This window comes from Acanthochromis polyacanthus, chromosome 7, assembly GCF_021347895.1.
Source record: "Acanthochromis polyacanthus isolate Apoly-LR-REF ecotype Palm Island chromosome 7, KAUST_Apoly_ChrSc, whole genome shotgun sequence".
NCBI lineage: Eukaryota > Metazoa > Chordata > Actinopteri > Pomacentridae > Acanthochromis > Acanthochromis polyacanthus.
The window spans coordinates 29,003,636-29,023,902 of record NC_067119.1 but is presented as its reverse complement, the minus strand read 5'-3'; the positions used below and the strand labels follow the sequence as shown (position 1 = coordinate 29,023,902).

At 42.6% G+C, this 20,267-nt stretch overlaps 2 protein-coding genes across 3 annotated transcripts; one reads left to right on the top strand and one right to left on the bottom strand.

Annotated features, from left to right (window-relative positions):
- Nucleotides 1-264: 264 nt before the first annotated feature.
- Nucleotides 265-8,676, top strand: chmp7 (charged multivesicular body protein 7). The gene is made up of 10 exons (XM_022212748.2): nucleotides 265-863; nucleotides 940-1,111; nucleotides 3,628-3,813; nucleotides 3,910-4,043; nucleotides 5,470-5,518; nucleotides 5,616-5,735; nucleotides 5,814-5,912; nucleotides 6,009-6,066; nucleotides 7,682-7,897; nucleotides 7,979-8,676. The coding sequence occupies exons 1-10, from the start codon at nucleotides 607-609 to the stop codon at nucleotides 8,032-8,034; spliced, it is 1,347 nt and encodes a 448-aa protein (XP_022068440.1). The 5' UTR covers nucleotides 265-606; the 3' UTR covers nucleotides 8,035-8,676.
- A 4,010-nt stretch (nucleotides 8,677-12,686) lies between these two features.
- Nucleotides 12,687-19,779, bottom strand: ccdc92 (coiled-coil domain containing 92). 2 transcript variants are annotated; one of them, XM_022212759.2, is made up of 4 exons: nucleotides 19,705-19,779; nucleotides 16,617-16,788; nucleotides 15,989-16,030; nucleotides 12,687-14,557 (listed from the first exon to the last, which is right to left on the bottom strand). In XM_022212759.2, the coding sequence occupies exons 2-4, from the start codon at nucleotides 16,750-16,752 to the stop codon at nucleotides 13,749-13,751; spliced, it is 987 nt and encodes a 328-aa protein (XP_022068451.1). In that variant the 5' UTR covers nucleotides 16,753-16,788; nucleotides 19,705-19,779; the 3' UTR covers nucleotides 12,687-13,748. The 2 variants fall into 2 exon arrangements, with proteins under 2 accessions (XP_022068451.1, XP_022068450.1); XM_022212758.2 differs by lacking the exon at nucleotides 19,705-19,779 and adding an exon at nucleotides 19,347-19,639.
- Between the last annotated feature and the right edge of the window lie 488 nt (nucleotides 19,780-20,267).

Here is a 20,267-nt window from a genome sequence, read left to right as displayed (position 1 = left end):
CGCAATTTGAACTATATTTGCTGGTATAATCTGGATAAAATAAATAAATTGACCTATTCGTTTGTAAAGCAGCTTTTACACAGTTTTATAACTCGAAAATCTCATTAGAAATACTTAATAGTGAGAAGAAAAGGCCAAATCACGAATATGCGCATAAGGAGCGCAAATATGATGCTGGTGGGCAGATTTGTCTGTTTTGCTCACCGATGTGTCTGGGTGGGTGGAGTTAATATAGCCCCACACTGGAGCTGATATCTCCGCCTTTCCGCGCGGGATATAATCAAACGCATCCACCCGTCCGTGTGTTTGTTGTTGATGTGAACGTTAGCTCGTGTTAGCACGGATCGTTTAACGTGGAGTGAGGCTTTGCTGTGGCAGCTGACGGGGACATGAGAGCTACAGCTGCAGTTGTCCATGAACACAACACATCCGAACATTAAACATTAAGCGGTGACATTAGCTTCTTTTCGGAGGCTCGTCCTGAGTGTGTGTCTCAAACTAACCCAACGTCACCTCGGTGTTAAGCTATATAAGCTAGCTGCCTTCTTGTCAAAACGAACAGGTCGATATCCGCGTTCAGCAGAAGTTTGTAACCAGGCAGCAGACATGTCCAGTGAGGTGAGCCTGCCCGCGGAGTGGGACGACGACGAGCGGATGAATTTCCTGTTCTCCGACTTCAAGGAGAACCGAGATGTTAACACGACGGACTGGGACAGCAAGATGGACTTCTGGACAGCTCTGATCCTGAAGAGCTGCAGGGACCGAGGCTCCGTGTGCGTCAATCTGCAGGACCTGAACCGAACCTTCAGGAGGCAGGATCGATCCCCGCTGGGTCTGTCCACCGTGCTGCAGTCCATGGCCAGGTAAGTGTCACTGTGTCCTCTCACTCAACTGCCAGTCACGGCTTCCTAACACTGACTGTGTTCTACCTGCTTCCAGGTGTGGGAAGATCCAGAGGGAGTCAGAGTTTGCTGCCAACGTGGACTGTGGCTGGTTGTCCTGGGGAGTGGGCCTGCTGCTGGTGAAGCCCCTAAAGTGGACCTTCTCCACTCTCCTGGGCAGTAGCCGGGTGCCTCTGGAGGAGTCTTTTGTTGTCATCGAGCTGGTCAAGGTTTGTCATTGTATTGTCGTCCAGATGCACCACAATATACAGGATGCCCCTAAAGGCTGGACGCATAGGAAGTCTCATTAACTAAAGAAGAAAGAGTTTAACTGGTGCTTCTCAGTGGACATGAAGGATGGACATATCAAAGGATAGCAGGTGAATTTAATGCACATCATCCAAGGAGGATTCCACTTTGCTTTTCCAAGGTAGCGAAGGTGGTTAAAAAGTTTAAAGGAACGGGCAGTGTCATGTCTCTGTTCTGGACGGCGAAATGTATCAGCCGACACTAAAGAATTGGTCATGGTTAAAATTCATGCTAATACCAAAAAATCTCTTCCCTAACACTCAACCACTAGCCCTAAAACTAACGTCAACCCTAAAACTATAACTAGAAACGTGACTTTGTCGAATGAAGGAAGAGTTGAAGTGGTACTTCTTAGTGGATGTGAAGGATGGACATATGGAAAGATAGGGTTAGGTTTGTGAAAGTTATCTCGATGAAACCCCCTGTATCATCCGATGACTAGGTAGTTTGGTTTCGGGAATCAAAGGCAAGGCACAGGCCGAGGCATGTTATCAGGATCTACCTGGTCCTACATTACCCTCTGGATTGTTTTTACGTCTTAAGACCTCCTGTCATTTCCTTCCTTGGAGTTTAAGATTAGGGTTAGATTTTAAGATTAAAGTTGGATTTAGGAGTTGAGTTTAGGGCTGTAAACAGAACTTGGCTTAAGTCTTTTGGGTTAAAGTTAGCCTTGAGGGCTAAACGTTAGGGTTAGATTTTAAAGTTAGGTTTAAGATTAGGAGTTGAGGGTAGGGTTATAGTCAGGGCTGGACTTCAGTTTTAGAGTTGAAGTTAGCTTTTAGGGCTAGTGGTTGAGAGTTAGGGTTAGAGTTGGAGTTAGGGAAGTGATTTTTTTGGTGCTAGCATGAATTTTAGCTATGACCAATTCTTTAGTTTCAGCTGATGAATTTGGTCATCAAGAACGGGGTTTGTCCAAGACACTGCCCGTTTCTTTAAAGTTTTTTTTAACCACTTTCGCCACCGTGGAAAAGTCAGATTGGCAGAATTTCCCTCTGGGGGTTAACAAAGTCTGTCTAAGTGGAATCTACCTTGAATGACGTGCGTTAAGGGTTAGGGTTTCAATATTTCCATCCTTCACATCCACTGAAAAATTCCAGTCAAACCCTTTCTTCTTTTGACAAATTTGCCATATTTAATCTTTGGAGGCAAAAAAATATTTAGTTAATGAGATTTCCTATGTGTCCAGACTTTAGGGGCATCCTGTATTATTATTATTATACTTACACCTTCATAGTTTTTGTTTTGTGTACTTCTAATGACTTCAGTAAGACACTGTGTAAGACATCTGCCTTCAAATGTCCTCTAATGTGCCTCCAGATTTTACTGCAGCAGGCATCCAGTACAACAATCTGTCACAAATTAATGAGCAGTCTGGGATATAAAGTACATTTAGGCCAAAATTTGAACATCAGCCAAGGTAATTTATTTGACAGCTGGCCTTCATTCTCAACCGGAGGTGTTTGTATCAGCAGCTCTATTCATACGTAACGTGTTGGATATTTCATAGCTTTTGGGCTGATGTGGAAAGGCTGATACATGGAGGGACCCCTGGACCCTTCTACTGTCCTTAGTCAATACCCACAAGTTGCTCCTGATATCATGGCAGCTCTGCCACCTTTAGTGTGTGAGAGTGAGTAAAAAAGATACACAAAGTGCTTTAAGAGTGTAGCTGAGGTTAAAAGACGATAGAGAGGTGGTCCATGTACGATAGGTTGTGTCCTTTGTCTGGGGCTGATCGAGTAATTAGTTTAAACTCAAAGTCACACTTTTAAACAAGGTAATTAGCACATTGCAAAGGCTACAACTTGCAATATAAATTATGTTATTCACACTTTTTGATGGTATTTCACATCATAATGTTCCACTACATGTTTAAAGTCCCTCTCTGGTCATTGATTTAACCCCTAAGGACTCATCTCTGGATCAAAGTTTATCCATGAAAATACTTCCTGCCTGTCTTTATATAGCTCACATGTAACTGTCCTGTTGCTTCCTCTGTAATTTGCAGATCTATGAAGTCCTTGCTTCTCTCTTTATTTAGCTGAAGCACTCCAGCTCACCTATGACTGGTCAAACAGTGTAAAACTAACTTACACTACGCTATGGCACGCTGTACTAGTGGGGTAATTCGGTAATTCATGATGTCTTCTAATAGAAAAAAATATTTCATGGACATGTAAAATATTTGAAACATTTAAATTTACTGAAAATGAAGCAGGACCTTAAAAAGTTATATTGCAAATATAATTACGGTAGATGTTTTCCCCAAATCATTCAGCGCTCCTTCTGTGCCGCCACAGATATTATCCGTTGGTTCAACGTACAGCCATATGAAAAGTCTCTTCTTTTCTCATCTCTAGTATTTCAACAGAACAATAGAGGATATTTTGGCAGTTGCTTGATACAAACATACTTTTTGTTTTTGTTTGTTTTCCAGGAGAAAGCAGCAGAATTACTCAGGGAGTACCGCAGCAGTGAATTTTCAAACTGCTCCATCGTGTCGTTTCAAGAGCTCTGTTCATTCTCGTCCGACGTCTGTGCCGATGAAAGCACCCTGTGCATGGCTCTGCTGCAGCTGCAGAGGGACAAACAGGTGACGGTTTCATTACATGAAGGAGAGAAGGTAAAGCATAACCTGCTGCCAGCCATTCAACAGACTGTTCATTCAGCATCTTCAGTGTCATCTTCAGTCGTCTGTCCTCGTGCGTTTTCTCCACAGATTGTAAAGTTTTGTCAGCCTGGACAGGAGCGTGTGTCTCCTGTTAGTGATGTGGACGTTGGGATCTACCAGCTGCAGCGCAGTGAGAAACTGCTCGGAGACAGGGTGCAGAAACTGAGCCTGGAGGCTGACAAGTACGCAACTCAAACATCAACTTTCCCGTAGAATGTTTAGTACTGAATGATGATCAGTGCTCAATAACATGGTGTGTAAATCAAGTGTGGATTCATCATCGTCATACCATCCTAGAGATGCACGATAAAGTCAGCATCATTATCAGTATCTTCCTATAAAGACTTTAAAATCAAATATTGGCATTGACCAAAAATGATCATCTATGGCAGGGGTGTCAAACATGCGGCCCGCGGCCCAAAACCGGCCCCCAGAGGGTGGAATTGGAAAATTGTGAAAAATACAGAAAAGACATAACTGCAAATTTTGAATTTGTAAAACTGTAAACTTACAGTAATTTCTAAATCATGACAAGTTGTTTTGATCAGAAAGTAAAATACTGGATTGTTTGTTGTTCTTTTGTCATTTTGTGTCTCTTTTTTTTGTAATATTTGGTCTTGTTTTTGTTGTTTTTTTCTTTTTTTGTCTGACTTTTGTCATTTGTCCCATGTTTATATCATTTTGTTTCTTGTTTTTGTTGTTTTTTTTCTTGTTTGTGTCATTTGTGTAATTTTTTGTTTTGTTTTGTGTCTTTTTGTCTCTTTGTAACTTTTTGTCAAATTTTTTTGTCTTTTTGTTTTGTTTTGAGTTGTTTGTCTGACTTTTGTTGTTTGTCTCATTTTTGTAATATTTTGTCTTGTTTTTGTTTGTTTTTTCTTGTCTGACTTTTGTCATTTTGATCATAAAGTAAAATACTATATCATTCAGTTCCAGATACCTGTGACTAAAAGTTTTGTGCTTTTGCAAACACTCTGTGATCTGTAAGTTGTAATGTGTAAATGATAAACTGAGGCATAGTAATGAAATTGAATTTATTTTCTTAAGAAATGTCAGGTTGTTCATGATGTTTTGTAAAAAGATACTTCCTTAAATGTGAACATTTTCAGAATGTACTTTTTTGCACTAAAACAAAAGGAAAATTAGGAGTGGTGGTCATTTATAGGGTATTTTGCTGTGATTTTAATGGTCTGGCCCATTTGAGCTCAAATTAGCCAAAATGTGACCCCTGAACTAAAATATGTTTGACACCCCTGATCTATGGGATGAGAATGCCAGTCATCCTAAAAATTTACAGTTTTGTTTGAAAATGTTACATTGAAATAGATATAGTATGTTTTATTTGTAGAAGTAGTTTCCCTTTTTTTCTGTGAATGTGTACATTAAAAAGCATTGTGTTTGATGTTATGGCAAAAATCTAGTGTCATGCATCACTTGACTGTACTATTACTGCAGACAGTGACATGTACAGTATTTGTTTGGGGCAGGATTACATTCTGAATTAACTGATGCTGTGTGTGTCTAATGTGATCCATTTCTGGGCTCTGGACTGCACAGCACTCAAACACACTCTGACTATTGCTGAAGCTACTTTACATTATCTCCCTGCAGGTGCAAAGAGGAAGCGAGGGTTCTGCTGCGAGAAGGGAAGAAATCACAGGTTTTCATCAATGTTGCACTATATAAACCTACTTTAGTGTTTTCTAAAGTGTCCTAGTCATCAGTCCAGTTGGTTAAATTCACTGTGTGTCCCAAAGGCTCTGAGGTGTCTGAGAGGTCGCAAGAGGGTAGAAAGGAGAGCAGACAACTTGTTTGCCAAAGTGGAGTCCATCAGGGAAATCCTGGACCGAATAGCTCAGTCACAGACTGATAAGATGGTAAGACCCACGATATCAGTGCAGCAGCTGTCTGTAGCAAAGTCTGTTGTCAACAAGTGTGTGTTGAACGCTGTGCAGGTTATGCAAGCATATCAGGCCGGAGTGGCTGCCCTGAGACTCTCTCTGAAAGATGTGACTGTGGAACGTGCCGAGAGCCTGGTGGATCAAATCCAAGAGGTACAGCTTTGTTTTAAGATAAATGAATGTACTTTGTTATTATTATTGAATCTTACAATGAGGCGTCTTAATGTGTCTTTTCTATTACATAAACAGCTGTGTGACACTCAAGATGAGGTGAACCAGGCTCTGTCCACTGGTGTGACTGCAGCAGGTTTGTTGCTTTGCTGGTATTATATATTTAATATACAGGAGGTCCTTGATTTACGACGTCCTCAACTTACAGCGTTTAGTCATTACGTAAGAACTGGTTACATGGAACTAGTTGACTATAGGAGCTATCAGTGGCGGTTTTTTGCACAAGCCAACTAGGCGGGCGCCTAGGGCGGCAAACTCAAGGGGGCAGCATGATGAAGGGGGAAAAAAAAAATTAAATACAATTCCCTTCATAGGCACGCAGCTGAGTAAGCATCCATTGACACTCTGATGGTGTTACGTTACATAACAAATGGCGCCCTCTTCAGGTCAAGACTCAGAGGTGCGCCCTCTGCTCTCTGACCGACGACACCGTGGGGGTGCGCGGCTGCGGCGAAGACAGCCCGATAGTGTATATATTCCCCCCCCTCCCCGTCAACAGGAAAGGCGAGAGGGGTGCGTGTTTACCGGTGACTGGGCGCGACAGACTGACTTGCCTAGAGAGTCAATAAGGCTAGAACCGCCACTGGGAGCTATAAGACGGCTTTGTTTATATTCTCCGGTTGTACGCCACCTTGGATTGTGCTGCATTTCCCAACTTTTTGCCTTTCATTATGGCTCCCAAGCATCAGTCAGACTCTTCTGATGGCAGTGCTTCAAAGAAAAGGAAAGCCATCTCCATAAAAGTGAAATTAGACATAATAAAACGCTAAGAACAGGGCGAAACACCGCCAAACATCAGTCAAGTTGCAAAAACGGTCCAACATATTGTAGCGACCCTCTGTGATGAATGAGTCAGACTTTATCTGGTTCTCTGGTCGTTCATTGAACCTTCACACAGGCTACTGTGGGAAGTAGGCAACAACAAAATAACTACAATAACCTGATAATGTATCTCCAGAATTAGCCACCATTCCCAGCTCTCTCTCTCTCTCTCTCTCTCTCTCTCTCTCTCTCTCTCTCTCTCTCTCTCTCTCTCTCTCTCTCTCTCTCTCTCTCTCTCTCTCTCTCGGCACACACACTCACACTACTGCAGACTCTCAACCAATCAGAGGGGAGCTAACAAAACATGGCATGTTCACTGACATTAGGAAAATCTCAAACAAGCATTGAAACTTCAACATCAACAACAATATCACTCCATTACAATATTCTGTTACCTTCATGTAAAATGATTCACGCATGCATGAAAGGCATTGGTATTCATGACTTTTCCAAAGAAGTGATCGATATCGTGATGCACGTAACGGCTTTCTTTACATTTTCGCTGGAGTTCCAACTTACGGCGAAAATCGACTTTCATCAGTCAGTATTAACGGAACTCTGACGTAAGTTTAGGACCCCCTGTACTTTAGCAAAGGACCCACTATTTCTCTGCTGCATATGAATCATAACTTGTGAGGTACTGTATCTTCTTAGATATTGTTTTATCAGTTTTATCGTTGTTATTGTGTCTTCTCAGTCATTGTTTTTATCAGTTATCATTTTATTGTAATTTATCTGTTGTTTGCCCCGTAAAGCACTTTGACTTGAAAGTGCTATATAAATAAAAGTTATTATTATTGTTATTATTATTGGATAACTATTATTTCAGAATATCCAAAGCTCTAAGTTCGTCATGTGTTTTTCTGCAGATGAAGATGTGGATGAGTTGGAGGAAGAACTGAAATCTTTGCTGGAGGAGTCAAAGCCAGATTCCATCTCAGGTTTGCCTGCGGTCCCGACAAACGGTCTGCTGGCCTCCGGTGAGTCGATCCTCAGCTCTCTGCCTGATGCCCCTCGCAGCCATCTGAATATCACCGCTGAGCAGCTGGAGGAGGAGTTAAATCAGTTAACTCTGACAGATTCAGGTGTGCACTTTCTCCATTTCCTTCTCTGTTGGACTGTAGTCCAAGGATTTAGAAATAACATTCAATCACCTCTCTGTTTAGGCTCTCAAAAGAAGAAAGTGATGTCACCGGCCAAGAGGTTAGAACCTGCGCAGTGAAGACACACAAGACTTGGCAACATATCAAGACAAACTGTATCTCTTAAAAATGAATGTGAGTAGAAAAAGAAAAATATTAGATCGCGAAATAGTAACCGAGAAGTTGTGAAACCAGTACCAGGTTGAAAACAAGGCACTTTCCTTCATTTAATAATAGTAATAAAAAAAATTCCTTTATTGTGGAGGCATGCCAAAAAGGATTTTAAAAAATCTTTTCCCCCTCCTAGATGAACCCGCTTTTTACCTTGAAAGTTTTCAGATCTGTTCATCATCAGGATCTGAAGGTTCTCAGGTCAGAAGTGAAGATTTTAGCACCTTGAATTATGCTCTTTGATATGTCGCCACCAGGGATGCTTTTAATTTTGTGCTATTTTTTGACAAGAGTAAGAGAACTAGTGTATTTGTGGTTTATCGTATGTTTGTAATGTTTGTAGATGTCCCTCGTTGGCAGTTCTGTAACGTGTATTAAGTGGCCTTCTGAACTGTAAATATGAAGTTAAAATAAGGAGAATGCTATGCCAAACGATTTATTACAACCAAGTATATTTAGTCTCACTGCAACATACCTGTGAGGACTGACAAGCCTACCTTAAGTGAGTTTAACCAAATATGTTTCTCAAAATAAAATTTATTTTAATCATTTGTTGGTAGTGGTGTTTGCTCGTCACTTTCAGAGCAGAGATCGACACTCTGCTTGGTTTACGTCACACAAGGTTGCACCATATACTTGTAAATCTATGCAATTTTCCATATGTTAGTGGAAGTCATATAGGTTATTAACGCCATGAGACTTCTCAAACTTCACCGGGTTCTCCAGCCACGCGTAGATCTGACTAGATCTGGTGTCCATGTCCAGAGCAGTGATGACATCGTACTGCTTGAAGTACCAACTTCACCAACTTCAATCTGATCTTGGGGCTTGAAGAAGTCATCCTGATGGACCACACAGCAGCTGGGTAGGTTCTTGATCAGGTGGTTGGTGAGGGTGGTTTTCCCTCCATTGGTTACGCCAACAATGCCGATGATGTACTTCATGTTCTCAGATTGGTCAAAGCTCGGAAAAAGGATAAAAAACATCAACAAAAACCGGGTAGGGAGTGATTGGACGTGGAAGAAAGCTGAAAAAGAGAAGGTTGCAGCAGGAAACATCAACTACTCGAGTCCTCCATGGGGCTTGAGTTTAGTGAGTAAGGTAAGAGCAGAAAGGGAGCTGCCACTCGGACGCCGTTCTTCCACCCAGAGAGGACCTCTTTCTGCTGTCGCTGCTCCACAGACTGCCCTAGTTGAGGTTTTAGGTGGAATATTCCTTTTAACCAGCCCCTCAAGTCTCTGAGGATTTTGGATGAAATACTCGGTTAAACCAACATTTTAGGTGCATGTCCAGGGATTTTTGTTGGAATGTTCCTTTAAGGTGGATGTGTGAGGACCTTGAAGGTGGAATACTTCCTGAAACCAACCTTTTAGGTCTACATTCAAAGATTTAAGGTGGAATATTCCTTTAAACCAACCTAAACTTCATGTTTTGATCATTATCAAGTAAGAAACCTCAACCCAGACTCCTCATAATGACGTCTGAGATTTATGCTGCTGTTATTTGTTTAGTCCAGACTAAATGACAGAATCCACAACTCTAATTTTATTTCAGAACTCTGTTATTAAATGTCAGAACAATCCATGTGACTATAAAACAGCTTCACAAACTCTTGGGGTGGCTGTGGCTCAGGTGGTAGAGCGGGTCGTCCAATGATTGAAGGGTTGGTGGTTTGATTCCCACTCTCGCCTAGTCATGTGCTGTTGTGTCCTTGGGCAAGACACTTATCCCGCCTTACCTCCAGTGCTGTTCTCATACTAGTGTGTGAATGGTGGTGGTCGGAGGGGCTGTAGGCAGCCACGCTTCCGTCAGTCTGCCCCAGGGCAGCTGTAGCTACAAATGTAGCTTAACACCACCAGAGTGAGAATGTGTGAGTGAATGAAAAATGGATCAATTGTGAAGCGCTTTGAGTGTCTTGAAAAGCGCTATATAAATCTAATCCATTATTATTATTTTTCATTAAACTCTCCACAAGGATCCAAAATAAGCTGGACTTCTACATGAGAGCTTTAATTATTCTTCATCTACTTCTTGAAAAGTTTGGTCAATAAAAAGACAAAACTAATATTTTCAGCTGAACTAAAGACAGACTTTGATTTTTCTGCTCACATGTTGTGTTGCTGTAAACTTACTCTTTCAGATAAATAGTCTCCTAAACTCCTGGAAACCAGCGTTTGTCCTGTTTCTGTGTCACTCCTCAGCGACCCAAGACAGCTGGTTGTAATGTTTTTCAAGCAGCACACCATACAATGACGTTTTTACAGTGATGGTTCTACTATGGAACCAGTTTGACATGTTCAGGTGCTCTATGTGTGAAAACTCAGAGATTTCAGGTATCAGAAGGTGGTTTTCAACTTTCTTTGTGAACTTTCTGCTTCAACTTTAACCTAAATTTACTTCACTAAGCCAGCCCTCTGGACTTCCAGTAAGCCGTGTTCCTATTGGCTGTCCAGGGGCCTCATTTATAAAGCTTGCGTACACACAAAACAGGGCTACAAAGTGCGTACACCACTTTCTACGCAAAGGTTGTGATTTCTAAAAACAAACTTGGCGTGAGAATGTTCACACCGGTGCACCAACTTTGATGCTTGCTTAAGCACATTTTGGAGACAGAGGTAACGGCAGTGCCGGAGGGTGAAGTGGTGAATTGAAGCCGGTGTTCTGCGTAAAATGCCATGGATCAGCAGCTTATTTATATGCAGATACATTCTTGAGTTACTTTGCATTGACCATTCATGGTAAAATGTGGGTGTGTTGTGGGCGGAATGTGAGGTGGATCCACCTGGGCAATCTTCAATTTTTTATAAATGAGGCCCCAGGTGACTGCTTGGTGTTATCAGGAACACCCGAGCAGCTCACTGTCTTCCTCCTTTATGGCTGCAGTCAAACATTTCCTCTGCTTCTCTTCACTGAACCGGGTTTGGCTCAGTTGCTTTAGTTTGTTCTTTAGGTGTTGGCTTGCAGCGTCCAGCAGTAAAATCGTGTTTTTGAGTTTTAGAACTTTGTACTGGATAGTTGTCTTGGTAAATGTGGTTCTTTAGCCACAGTTAGCACATGGTGCTAATGTGTGCAGTGATTAGTGGATTTGGTGCAGCTGAGTTGTGTCTTTATCTTGGCTGTAGTGAGTCTTTAGAGGCTTTTGGTCAGACACATTCTGTGTTCTTGTTTGTGAACCAGTGTTGGTTGTCCAGAAGGTAAGAGTTCCTGTCCTGATTCTCTGTTTAAAGAGGTTCTCTGGTAGGCTGCAGGAGACTTTAGCATTTGGGTTGTGCTAGTTTGGTTTTTGTACGGTTTCATTTGGACGACTATCTTGAGGCCCCATCCTTTCATGTCTTACTTTAAAATGACCAACATTTTTTTAAAAAATACAGCTGCAAAGTAAAAGTTTCACTCTAAAGATGAATCACTGATGAACATTTAATGGCATTAACTCAATTATTAAGAGGAAACATATCCATTTCTAATATTTCTATCAAATATGTTTGTCTATATATATAATGGCAGTCATGTTACTATTTAATCTTTTTGTGGTTATTTCTTTCTCTGGACCATCAAAAGATGTGTAATCCCAGGAGGACACCTAGTGGACGGTGGGGTGAATTCCATAGAGAGGTTTTGCCTGCTGCGGATTCCAACAATTTTTAGTAAGAGTAGCCTTTTGGAGTCAGGATTGCATAGTGTTATTACTTGTATACATACATCCATCCATCCTCTATACACCGCTTTATCCTCACTAGGGTCGCGGGGGGTGCTGGAGCCTGTCCCAGCTGACTTGGGCGAAGGCAGGGGACACCCTGGACAGGTCACCAGTCTGTCTCAGGGCTACATATACAGACAAACATTCACTCACACATTCACACCTATGGGCAATTTAGAGTGATCAATTAACCTCAGCATATTTTTGGACTGTGGAAGGAAGCCGGAGTGCCCGGAGAAAACCCACGCATGCACAGGGAGAACATGCAAACTCCATGCAGAAAGATCCCATTCCCACCTACTTGTATACAATATAAACATAAATAAATCCTACTGTGATTACGTTGCAATTTGACTTTTAGTAAGAATAGTAACTTTTGCATTTCTTTTCCATTGAAATAAATCTAAAAAATGATGATGCGAGTGGTGCTGAAGCCTGCATCAAACAAGCTGGTTCTCTCACATCTAGACAATTTGCATATATTTGTATTTTGTGGCACATTTTGTCAAAATGTTTGATCAATCTTACAGCCTCAGGTGCTGCGGTGACATTTTCTAATGTGAATCTGAACGGTTGGTGCAAATCGGTGGTTCTTAATGAGAAATGGTTATTTTTTGTTCCCTTTAGAATGCTGTCAGATGTTTTTTACAGAACATGATGGGTCATAAATTGGTTTGATGAGTATAAATAATGACAATTTTCACAGTCACTAAGTGTCCACAACCATCACCAAAACACTAAACGGAAGAATATCTTTTTGGGAATTATACTAAAGCTGCTCTGTTGGCTCAAAGTGGCCCATCACCTTATTCTCCTCCTTTAATTTTTCACCCCTTTATATGAATAGAAACCAAGTACCCAAACCAAAAAAAAGCATTGCTTTATTGTATTGATTTGTATACTTCAAGGACAAGTGATCTTAATGTGAAAAGCAGGTTATTAAGTGAATTCAGTTACCATCATGTAGGTGGCATCATAACTACAGTGAATATCTGAAGTGTTGTTATATTTCCTAGTGTGTTCTATATTAAACAATAAATTAAAAAAAGAATTCAATACAAATTTACAGCCGTTATAAAGTACAGTCAATAATATCACAAAATCCTAGTACAGCAGTGTTTTCAAAAATGCCCTTGTATCACAAATAACATCAATGGATATTGTTGAACCCAAAACTTAATTCTCTCAGCGGCCTCAGAAACTCACTCTCTCTGTCTCTCTCACACTCATGCACATCCTGGCCGTCACCGTCGTATCATACTGCATTTAAACGTGTGCTGCTTTTCCCCCCCAGAAAAGGTGAAATTACAGCTTTCACCTTGACAACCAGCAAACTTCAATTGCACATTATGCAGCTCATACCTACAGTGATGTTATTATACTGATATCACAAGCAGATGAAAGACATTCGGGGAGTAGTAGTTTCAATTATTCAGTTCTATCCTACGCAGCCGCAGATATCATGTTATATAGTTTGTTGATATGTCCAGACTGTCGCTGAGAAGATGGAGCAGACAGAGACATGTAAAGATAACTAGTAGCTATGACTACACCAAGCAGCTTGTGTATGTTGAACCGGTTAGCAGGCACTGATGCAGATATTTGGCTGAGAATTTGTTGTATGCACCACATAAGACAGAATAAAGTGAAAGTCTAAGCAAAAAGTCGAGGTGTGTATAATACAAAGTGTAAATAAGAAACATTTGGCATGCTTTATAGTAGTCCTCCTCTACTTTATATTAAGAAAAACAAAAGTCCTCATGGAATACCACAAACAAAATTAGAATTTTGTTCTTTTCTTTTCATATTGCAGTGTTGCGTAAAAAGCAGGCTACACAGTGGGTCAGGCTCCTTCCTGTTCTTGCAGTGTTGTGTGAATACAGTAGATGTGTGTGTGCGTTTTGTGTGCATGTTAGCATTGCAGTGTTAAACTGTCCTGTCGGCTCCTGAGCGCTTCCGCACTACCTTCTCCTCGTTGACTTGGTCCACTGCCAGCGTCTCCAGCTCTGCCTGCGGCGGGGCCAGGGGAGGGGTGCCGTGTGGGATGCGGTGCGCCACGCCCACGTGAGCCCTGTACTGACGGTCCCGAGCCGGGCTGTGACGAGGACTGGCTGTGGCACCCAGGGGAGGGACGGGGGAACGCTCGGAGGCGATGGGAGGGATGACGGCAGGCCGTTCTCGCACTACCTGCGGTTCAGGAGAATCTCTGCCTGCCTGCAGGAAGGGTGTGGGGTCGGGCATGGCGTCGACCGCCTCCCGCATCACCAGCCGCCTGCCGTCCGGGCCGAGGCGGTACACCTCTGTCAGCTCCGGGTGAAGAGGCTGGGAGAGGCTCTTCTTCATGCGGCGACGTGGGGTTTCAGGCTGCCTGTCTTTGGCCGGTGGAGGTGTGGGCTTGTATGACGTGACTGGACTGACATTAGGGCTGGCCTCAGAGGAGCTGCCGGCCAGCAGCTTTTTCTTAGTGGCGTGAAGTTGTGAAGTCAGGTAAGCTATGGTGCTCGCTCTCTGCTCCAACTCACCAGACAAAACAGCTAGCTTGTGGCTCTTCATCTTAAGCTCCTCCAGGTACTTCTTCTCCCTCTCTTTGATGGTGTTTTCCAGGACGGAAATCATGGCATTCTTTTGCTCCAGGTCCCTGAGCAGCTCTGTGTTCTCCTCCTCCTTCTTCTTCAGCTGGGCCTCCAGCTCCTCACACCTCCTTTGAAGCTCCTTGCATCGGACCTCACTGCTGTCTGCATGCAAAATAAAAAACAACAGCCGTTCTACATGAGTACAGCAAATGTTTTTAGTAAACAGCAAAGACAAAAACACACACACACTCAATACACATATTGCAAAGCCAGACTAATCGTTAATGCATTAAGTGCAGACTATGGACAGTCTGTCAGCTGACAGAGACACTATGATCCTATGGAGACTCATCTGCAGTGGGCAGAGAGCTCCATTCTCACATTACAGCTCTGGTAGAGCGCAAGGACAATGCTCTCGTCTGACCTCCACCTTGCCCTGCCCCACCCAGATACAGCCTATACAGCCATGTTCCTGTATGTGTGAAATATATACACACACACACACACACACACACACACACACACACACACACACACACACACACACACACACACACACACACACACACACACACACACACACACACACACACACACACACATATATATATGAGTATATAAAAGATTTCAACGTATACTTTACACTTCCTAAACTAAGTCTCCTATCAAACACAGAGTTGGTTATAAAGATGGGTATTAAGCGTATGAAGGGGGGCTGGTATATTTTCACCCCAGCTGGAGCAGCTGAGCTCTGCTGCACTGAGCAGGTTACAGGCCATGCATTAGCGCTGTGACAGATAATCTCATTTCCTGCACTCCAATCTTTGAGATGTCCCACACTAACATGATAGTGCCTCTCACTGGAGGCCTTAACGATATTGATCTAGGCCAGCCATATCAAAAAACCTACAACATATGGTGATCCTGGTGACATGTAACATGCTTCAGTTACACACATCATTGTGGTCATCAGTAGTGGGTGAATGAATTAAACTATCAGGCCTGTTTGGGGCCTTCCTCGCTGTACTGTGGAGCTGGATCTAAATCAGACCAGTGATGCGACTCCATGTCACGGCCACACTGTTTTTGGGGGGAGGGCAGCTGGCAATGAACACTGGGAGCTCTGATGAACAGCAGGGAGTCCCACAGTGTAATGCTTCCTGGGTGGGACTTTGTTACCAGGAAAGAGAAAGAACCCTCTGCTCTCAGGCCTGTCCACTAACACAGAGCTCTGTTTGAAAAGAATCAGCTGATTTATGTCCTTTACAGTTGTAGAGTGTCATCTGCTGTGGACTTCACAAGTTCGGTCAGCGTTTAAAATAAAGCTGTACTCTGAGAAATTACTAGAACATTATTATTATAAAACCAGATAACAGCATTTGTACAGCAGCTTATTTAATTTCTCTTGTGAGAGCACTAAAGTCACTAAAACTAATTCTGCATTAAAAAGACCAAAAACAAGCGCTGAAGACATTAGCAGTAATTAAATTTCTTGCAATAAATTAATATTTATGGTAACTAATGACAAAAGACACTGAATCCCAGAGGTAAAATGGATATGTGTGTGTGCTACACAGTATGATGGAGGCTTACCTGAGGGATCAGAGCTTCTCACAGTGAGCTCATATGTCAGGTCTGTGAAAAAAAGAACATGGTTACTGACATGTCTGCGTTGCATGAGGTTGCACAGGTGCAGATATCAAAGAGCATGCTCTTCATACAGGCTAACCGGTGGTGAAGCACGTCTGGGGAACGCATGCCACTGCTTTCCATATGGTGCAGGATTCGTTTAAGATTAGTAAGAGTTCTTTGTCAGCTTTACTAAACAGGTTAGCCCAGGATACTGGAAATCAGGGAGAAATCACACAGTGTCCTGGTTTTCAGGGTGACTGTCCTTATATTCCATCTTACATGGCAGAGTATATGCATTAGTGGTAGTAAGATCAATACAAATTTTGCTACGCTTAAGAGCTTTTCCCGTAAGTCACCTATTCTCTCTGAAAGGTTTAGCAGGGGCACCACAGCATCTTACTGACTTTTGGTCCCAAATATCCACTTAAGCTTTACACTTGTCCTGTTTTTGAATTCAGTGATGCTCATATCGTAATTGGCATTCATTGCTTGCTCTTTTTCCTCATGAGATATCCTCTAAGAAGTTGTCAAATGCGCTGTTTTTTCCACTGCGGCATGAAGGGAAGAGATGTAGCTACTTGCTTCTCACCTGTGCACTGCTGTTGTAATCTGCGGATCTCTGCGTGTAGCCCCTTCAGTGTGTTGGCGTGATCCTGCTGAAGGAAGAGCAGGTTTTTCTGTGCACTGTGCAGCTGATTTTCCAGTGTAACGTTTGCTGATGCCATGGCGGATTATGTTCGGACACACACTGGCCTTGCAACCTCCAAAAAGAGATGACAGAAAAGGAGAGGAGGCAGAAAAGACAGAGAGAGGGAGAAAGAGAGGGGGGGGGGGGGGGGGGATTATAAACAAAAGTCAACCCATCTGGCGGACAGGCCGTTAATTCTCACCCTTTCGCCTATAAACATCTGGGTTTTGGGATCGGCTCCAACTTTGCTCTGTGTGCAAACCAGCTGGGTCAATCTGCTTTAGATGACAGATCCGACTAATCATAATTAGATAATACCATCAACTCTATCCGCAATAAAGGCCATTTGATGCTTCAACTAACCAATCAAGGAAAAAATGGTAAGCCTGTTGCTGATTTAAAAAAGCATGAGACTCACAGTTTATAGTGTTCACAGAAGGTGTATCTGATATCATTACTAACCAGGCTAGAAAGATCACGCGACTATAAGAGCTTGCTGTAATTAACAACCAATCACTGGCATGAGGCTATCGATTTAGATCCTAGAGTGAGCTGTGTGGGCTTTCAAAAAATGGATATCTGAAAGGTAACACTAATCTTATAAACACTAATCCGATCTACACGGCATACTGTAATTTTATTAGGACACGCAGTGGAAATAATCTTTCTCAGCTCAGAAGTTTCTCAAATTTTAAAAGTCTAAGAACACAGCAACTTTTACTGCTACAAAACAATCCCATGCAGCATCCATACCATGATTAAAAAGAAGAAAAACTTTTTAAAAATCTAAACTGGCGGTCATCACAGTGACGCTGGGTGTGGCACGCTGGTCTTGTGACTGACTCTTCCTCTGCTGCCTGGCCCCACCTTCCTCCTCCCTCTCCTGACTGCATGTCCTTGTCTCCAGCACCAATCCAGAGACAGAAACATCACTCACTCCCACCATCTCCACCCTCTGCCAGACAGCTATACTGGGTTATGGGTTGAGAGCACATTGATCCAAGCGAAACAGCCCTCCTGTCCAGAGAAAGCCTTTCACTGCATACATAAGTAAGCTTAAAAAAAAACATCCCAGAGCTTCTCACTCTTACATCATCAACATGAATAATATATCCCGCAAAACCCAGCTGGACATGCTTCCTAGTTTCAGTAGTTGTCTGTGTCTTTTTTGTGTGTTTTTCCTTCACTTACATGAGAAAAAGAGATGCATGTGATAACCAAAACACAGAGTGGTACTAACAAATACAGCACTGGTGTGTCATAAAAGGCTGAGGAGATAATCTATTATTGATGAGTAATGTGGAGTCCTTCCGGTAAACCCTGCGCTGCAAGCATATCTCTCATCCCAGCTCTTTCCTAGAATAGCTTATATAGCTTTCCACTTGCAAAGGCATGACCTCAGTCAACTTCAATATGAACATGGCTCATAACAGAGCAGGGAGGTGATATAGAAGGGTATGGGAGGAAAGCTGGACTGTAAAGTTGATCTAAGGCAGACTGACATCAAATCAGTGTGCGCTTTTCTTGTTTTTCCTTTGCTCTTACACCAACCAGCATTTCCCCATTCAGAGAATATAAATAATCAATGAACTGCAGCAGCATGAAACACTAGCAAGTAGCTACTACAACAAAAGCAATGTCTGTGCACACAAATGTAAAAAGCCTTAACTTCGGCATTTTCTTTGCATGTCTCCTCTGAATCTGTTGCTTATATTTAAGAGCCAGATGTGTTTAAGTCACAACAATCAGCCCTGTTCAGGATATACAGCTACGTGCTAGCTGGCAGGGACGCTTCAGACTTTCCCCGACACTTTGAATTTCAGCACCTGCATTGCGGACAGCACCACCGAAATGAACCAGGATCATTACTCCACACACTGTCAGGCTTCAACCTGATTCAAATTCAGGATTTATTTATCAAACAAAGCCACAGTGGTCGTAAACCCGGGCCTGGGCGAAGCTGTGTCCGTGAACTACTTCAAAACATCCCCGTGTTGTTGTATGACTTAATGTGCTGTAGGATGCCATCACTGCATTCCGTGGGGTCATCACAAAGCCTGTCCTTGCAGCTAATGTTATGTACTGCTGCTGTCCAGGGAGGAGCTGTCCACTTTCAGCAACCGCAAACAAGCTAGCCCCGGACCACGCCAAACCCCCTTTAAAATCACTCAAATATCCGCCTGCTGAACAGATAACGAAACGTATCAACACCGGAATCTGAAGCATTCAATTTTATGGCATTGTGGAGGTATTCTGGTAATTCCGGCATAGGATGAATGCATTACGATTTCAATATAACATTGCGCACATATTAGCAGCTCCCATTCTGTTATACACAATTTAAAACATTTCTGACGGCGAAACAACAGGATTAACGAGCAAAACAATTGAAGAGTTAAAATGTCATTGGAGTCCACCTGCTCCTATGAATGCCGAATTGAAGCTGACAGCTACAACAAGCGAAATAAGCCGTGAATAGAGACACAGATAGTTAATTAGGCTTATTTTGTAACGTCTTTGAATGTAACGGTCTATCCATACAGGGAACTACGTTGCGTTATTTATGCTAGCCTAGCTGAGCAGCTAACGAGTCTACGACAGCACCTTAACGTTACCCAGCGGGCGGCTTACCTTTCGGCTAAAAATACGCTGCCGTCGAAGATGCTAGAAAAGCGTTAAAACTGTCGTCAAACCGAGGAGCCACACCGGCTAAGCGCATTCCGCCGTGCTGGGCATGTCGGGGATGCTGACAGCGGCTCGCCTCGGTCGGGTGAGAGCGGAGGGCGGCTGTGTCAGTTCCCTATCATCTCCCTGAGCTACTAGACAAAATAAAGCGATGCATCATGGGAAAGCAGGGGAAAATTAAGACTATCTAACCTAAAGACAGTCAATCATGATTATTTCTGACCTTTGCAATCAATATTAGCGTTACTTTTCCCAGCATGAATTTATAAAGGGCAACAAAAGCGGCAAAACATTGTTTACTCACCTTAAATGACGTTTAATGTGGAAGTAGCGGTTGTCAGTTACGTGCTACGGTTTGCAGTGACCAGCGTCGTCACCATAGCAACAGAAACCGTCACCTGCTCGACAGTGATGCATTTACGCCACCTAGTGATAGCGTCGGAATATGGAGACACCGCAATAATGTTGACATCTGATAATGTCTTAACGCCTATTACACTGCATTTAGACGCCAGGTTTGATGTTTTTTTATGTCAGACTCCCGGACTTCAGCAAATTAAGGGAAGTGGATGAAAGTTGTAGGATGGAGTGCAGCTGGTGGACAGCAGAGGGAAGTGTTGCTCTTCACAGGCACTTTATTAAAACACTGTGCTAAGACAACATTTTCACATGCCACATATTCTAATGCATAGCACACACACTTTCTCTCCACACTCACAGTCACAAGCTCATACAAAAGAGAGGAAAAGGGGAGGTTTAAGTGTGTTCGCTAACATCAAACTGGGTATTAACCAACTGCTTTAATTTTTTGTAATAATCTTTTGGGAAATGAATTAGGGAACTACATGTCTGGTAAAACCATAGTTT

Bases quoted from the DNA above. Each gene is read 5' to 3' on its own strand.
- chmp7 (XM_022212748.2), top strand. From the start codon at position 607: ATGTCCAGTGAGGTGAGCCTGCCCGCGGAGTGGGACGACGACGAGCGG. The intron at 1,112-3,627 runs GTTTGTCATTGT...TTTGTTTTCCAG, and splicing joins TTGTCATCGAGCTGGTCAAG to GAGAAAGCAGCAGAATTACT. The intron at 4,044-5,469 runs GTACGCAACTCA...ATCTCCCTGCAG, and splicing joins CTGAGCCTGGAGGCTGACAA to GTGCAAAGAGGAAGCGAGGG.
- ccdc92 (XM_022212759.2), bottom strand. From the start codon at position 16,752: ATGGCATCAGCAAACGTTACACTGGAAAATCAGCTGCACAGTGCACAG. The intron at 16,031-16,616 runs GTGAGAAGCAAG...TTTTTTTCACAG, and splicing joins ATTACAACAGCAGTGCACAG to ACCTGACATATGAGCTCACT. The intron at 14,558-15,988 runs GTAAGCCTCCAT...TTTTGCATGCAG, and splicing joins GAGAAGCTCTGATCCCTCAG to ACAGCAGTGAGGTCCGATGC.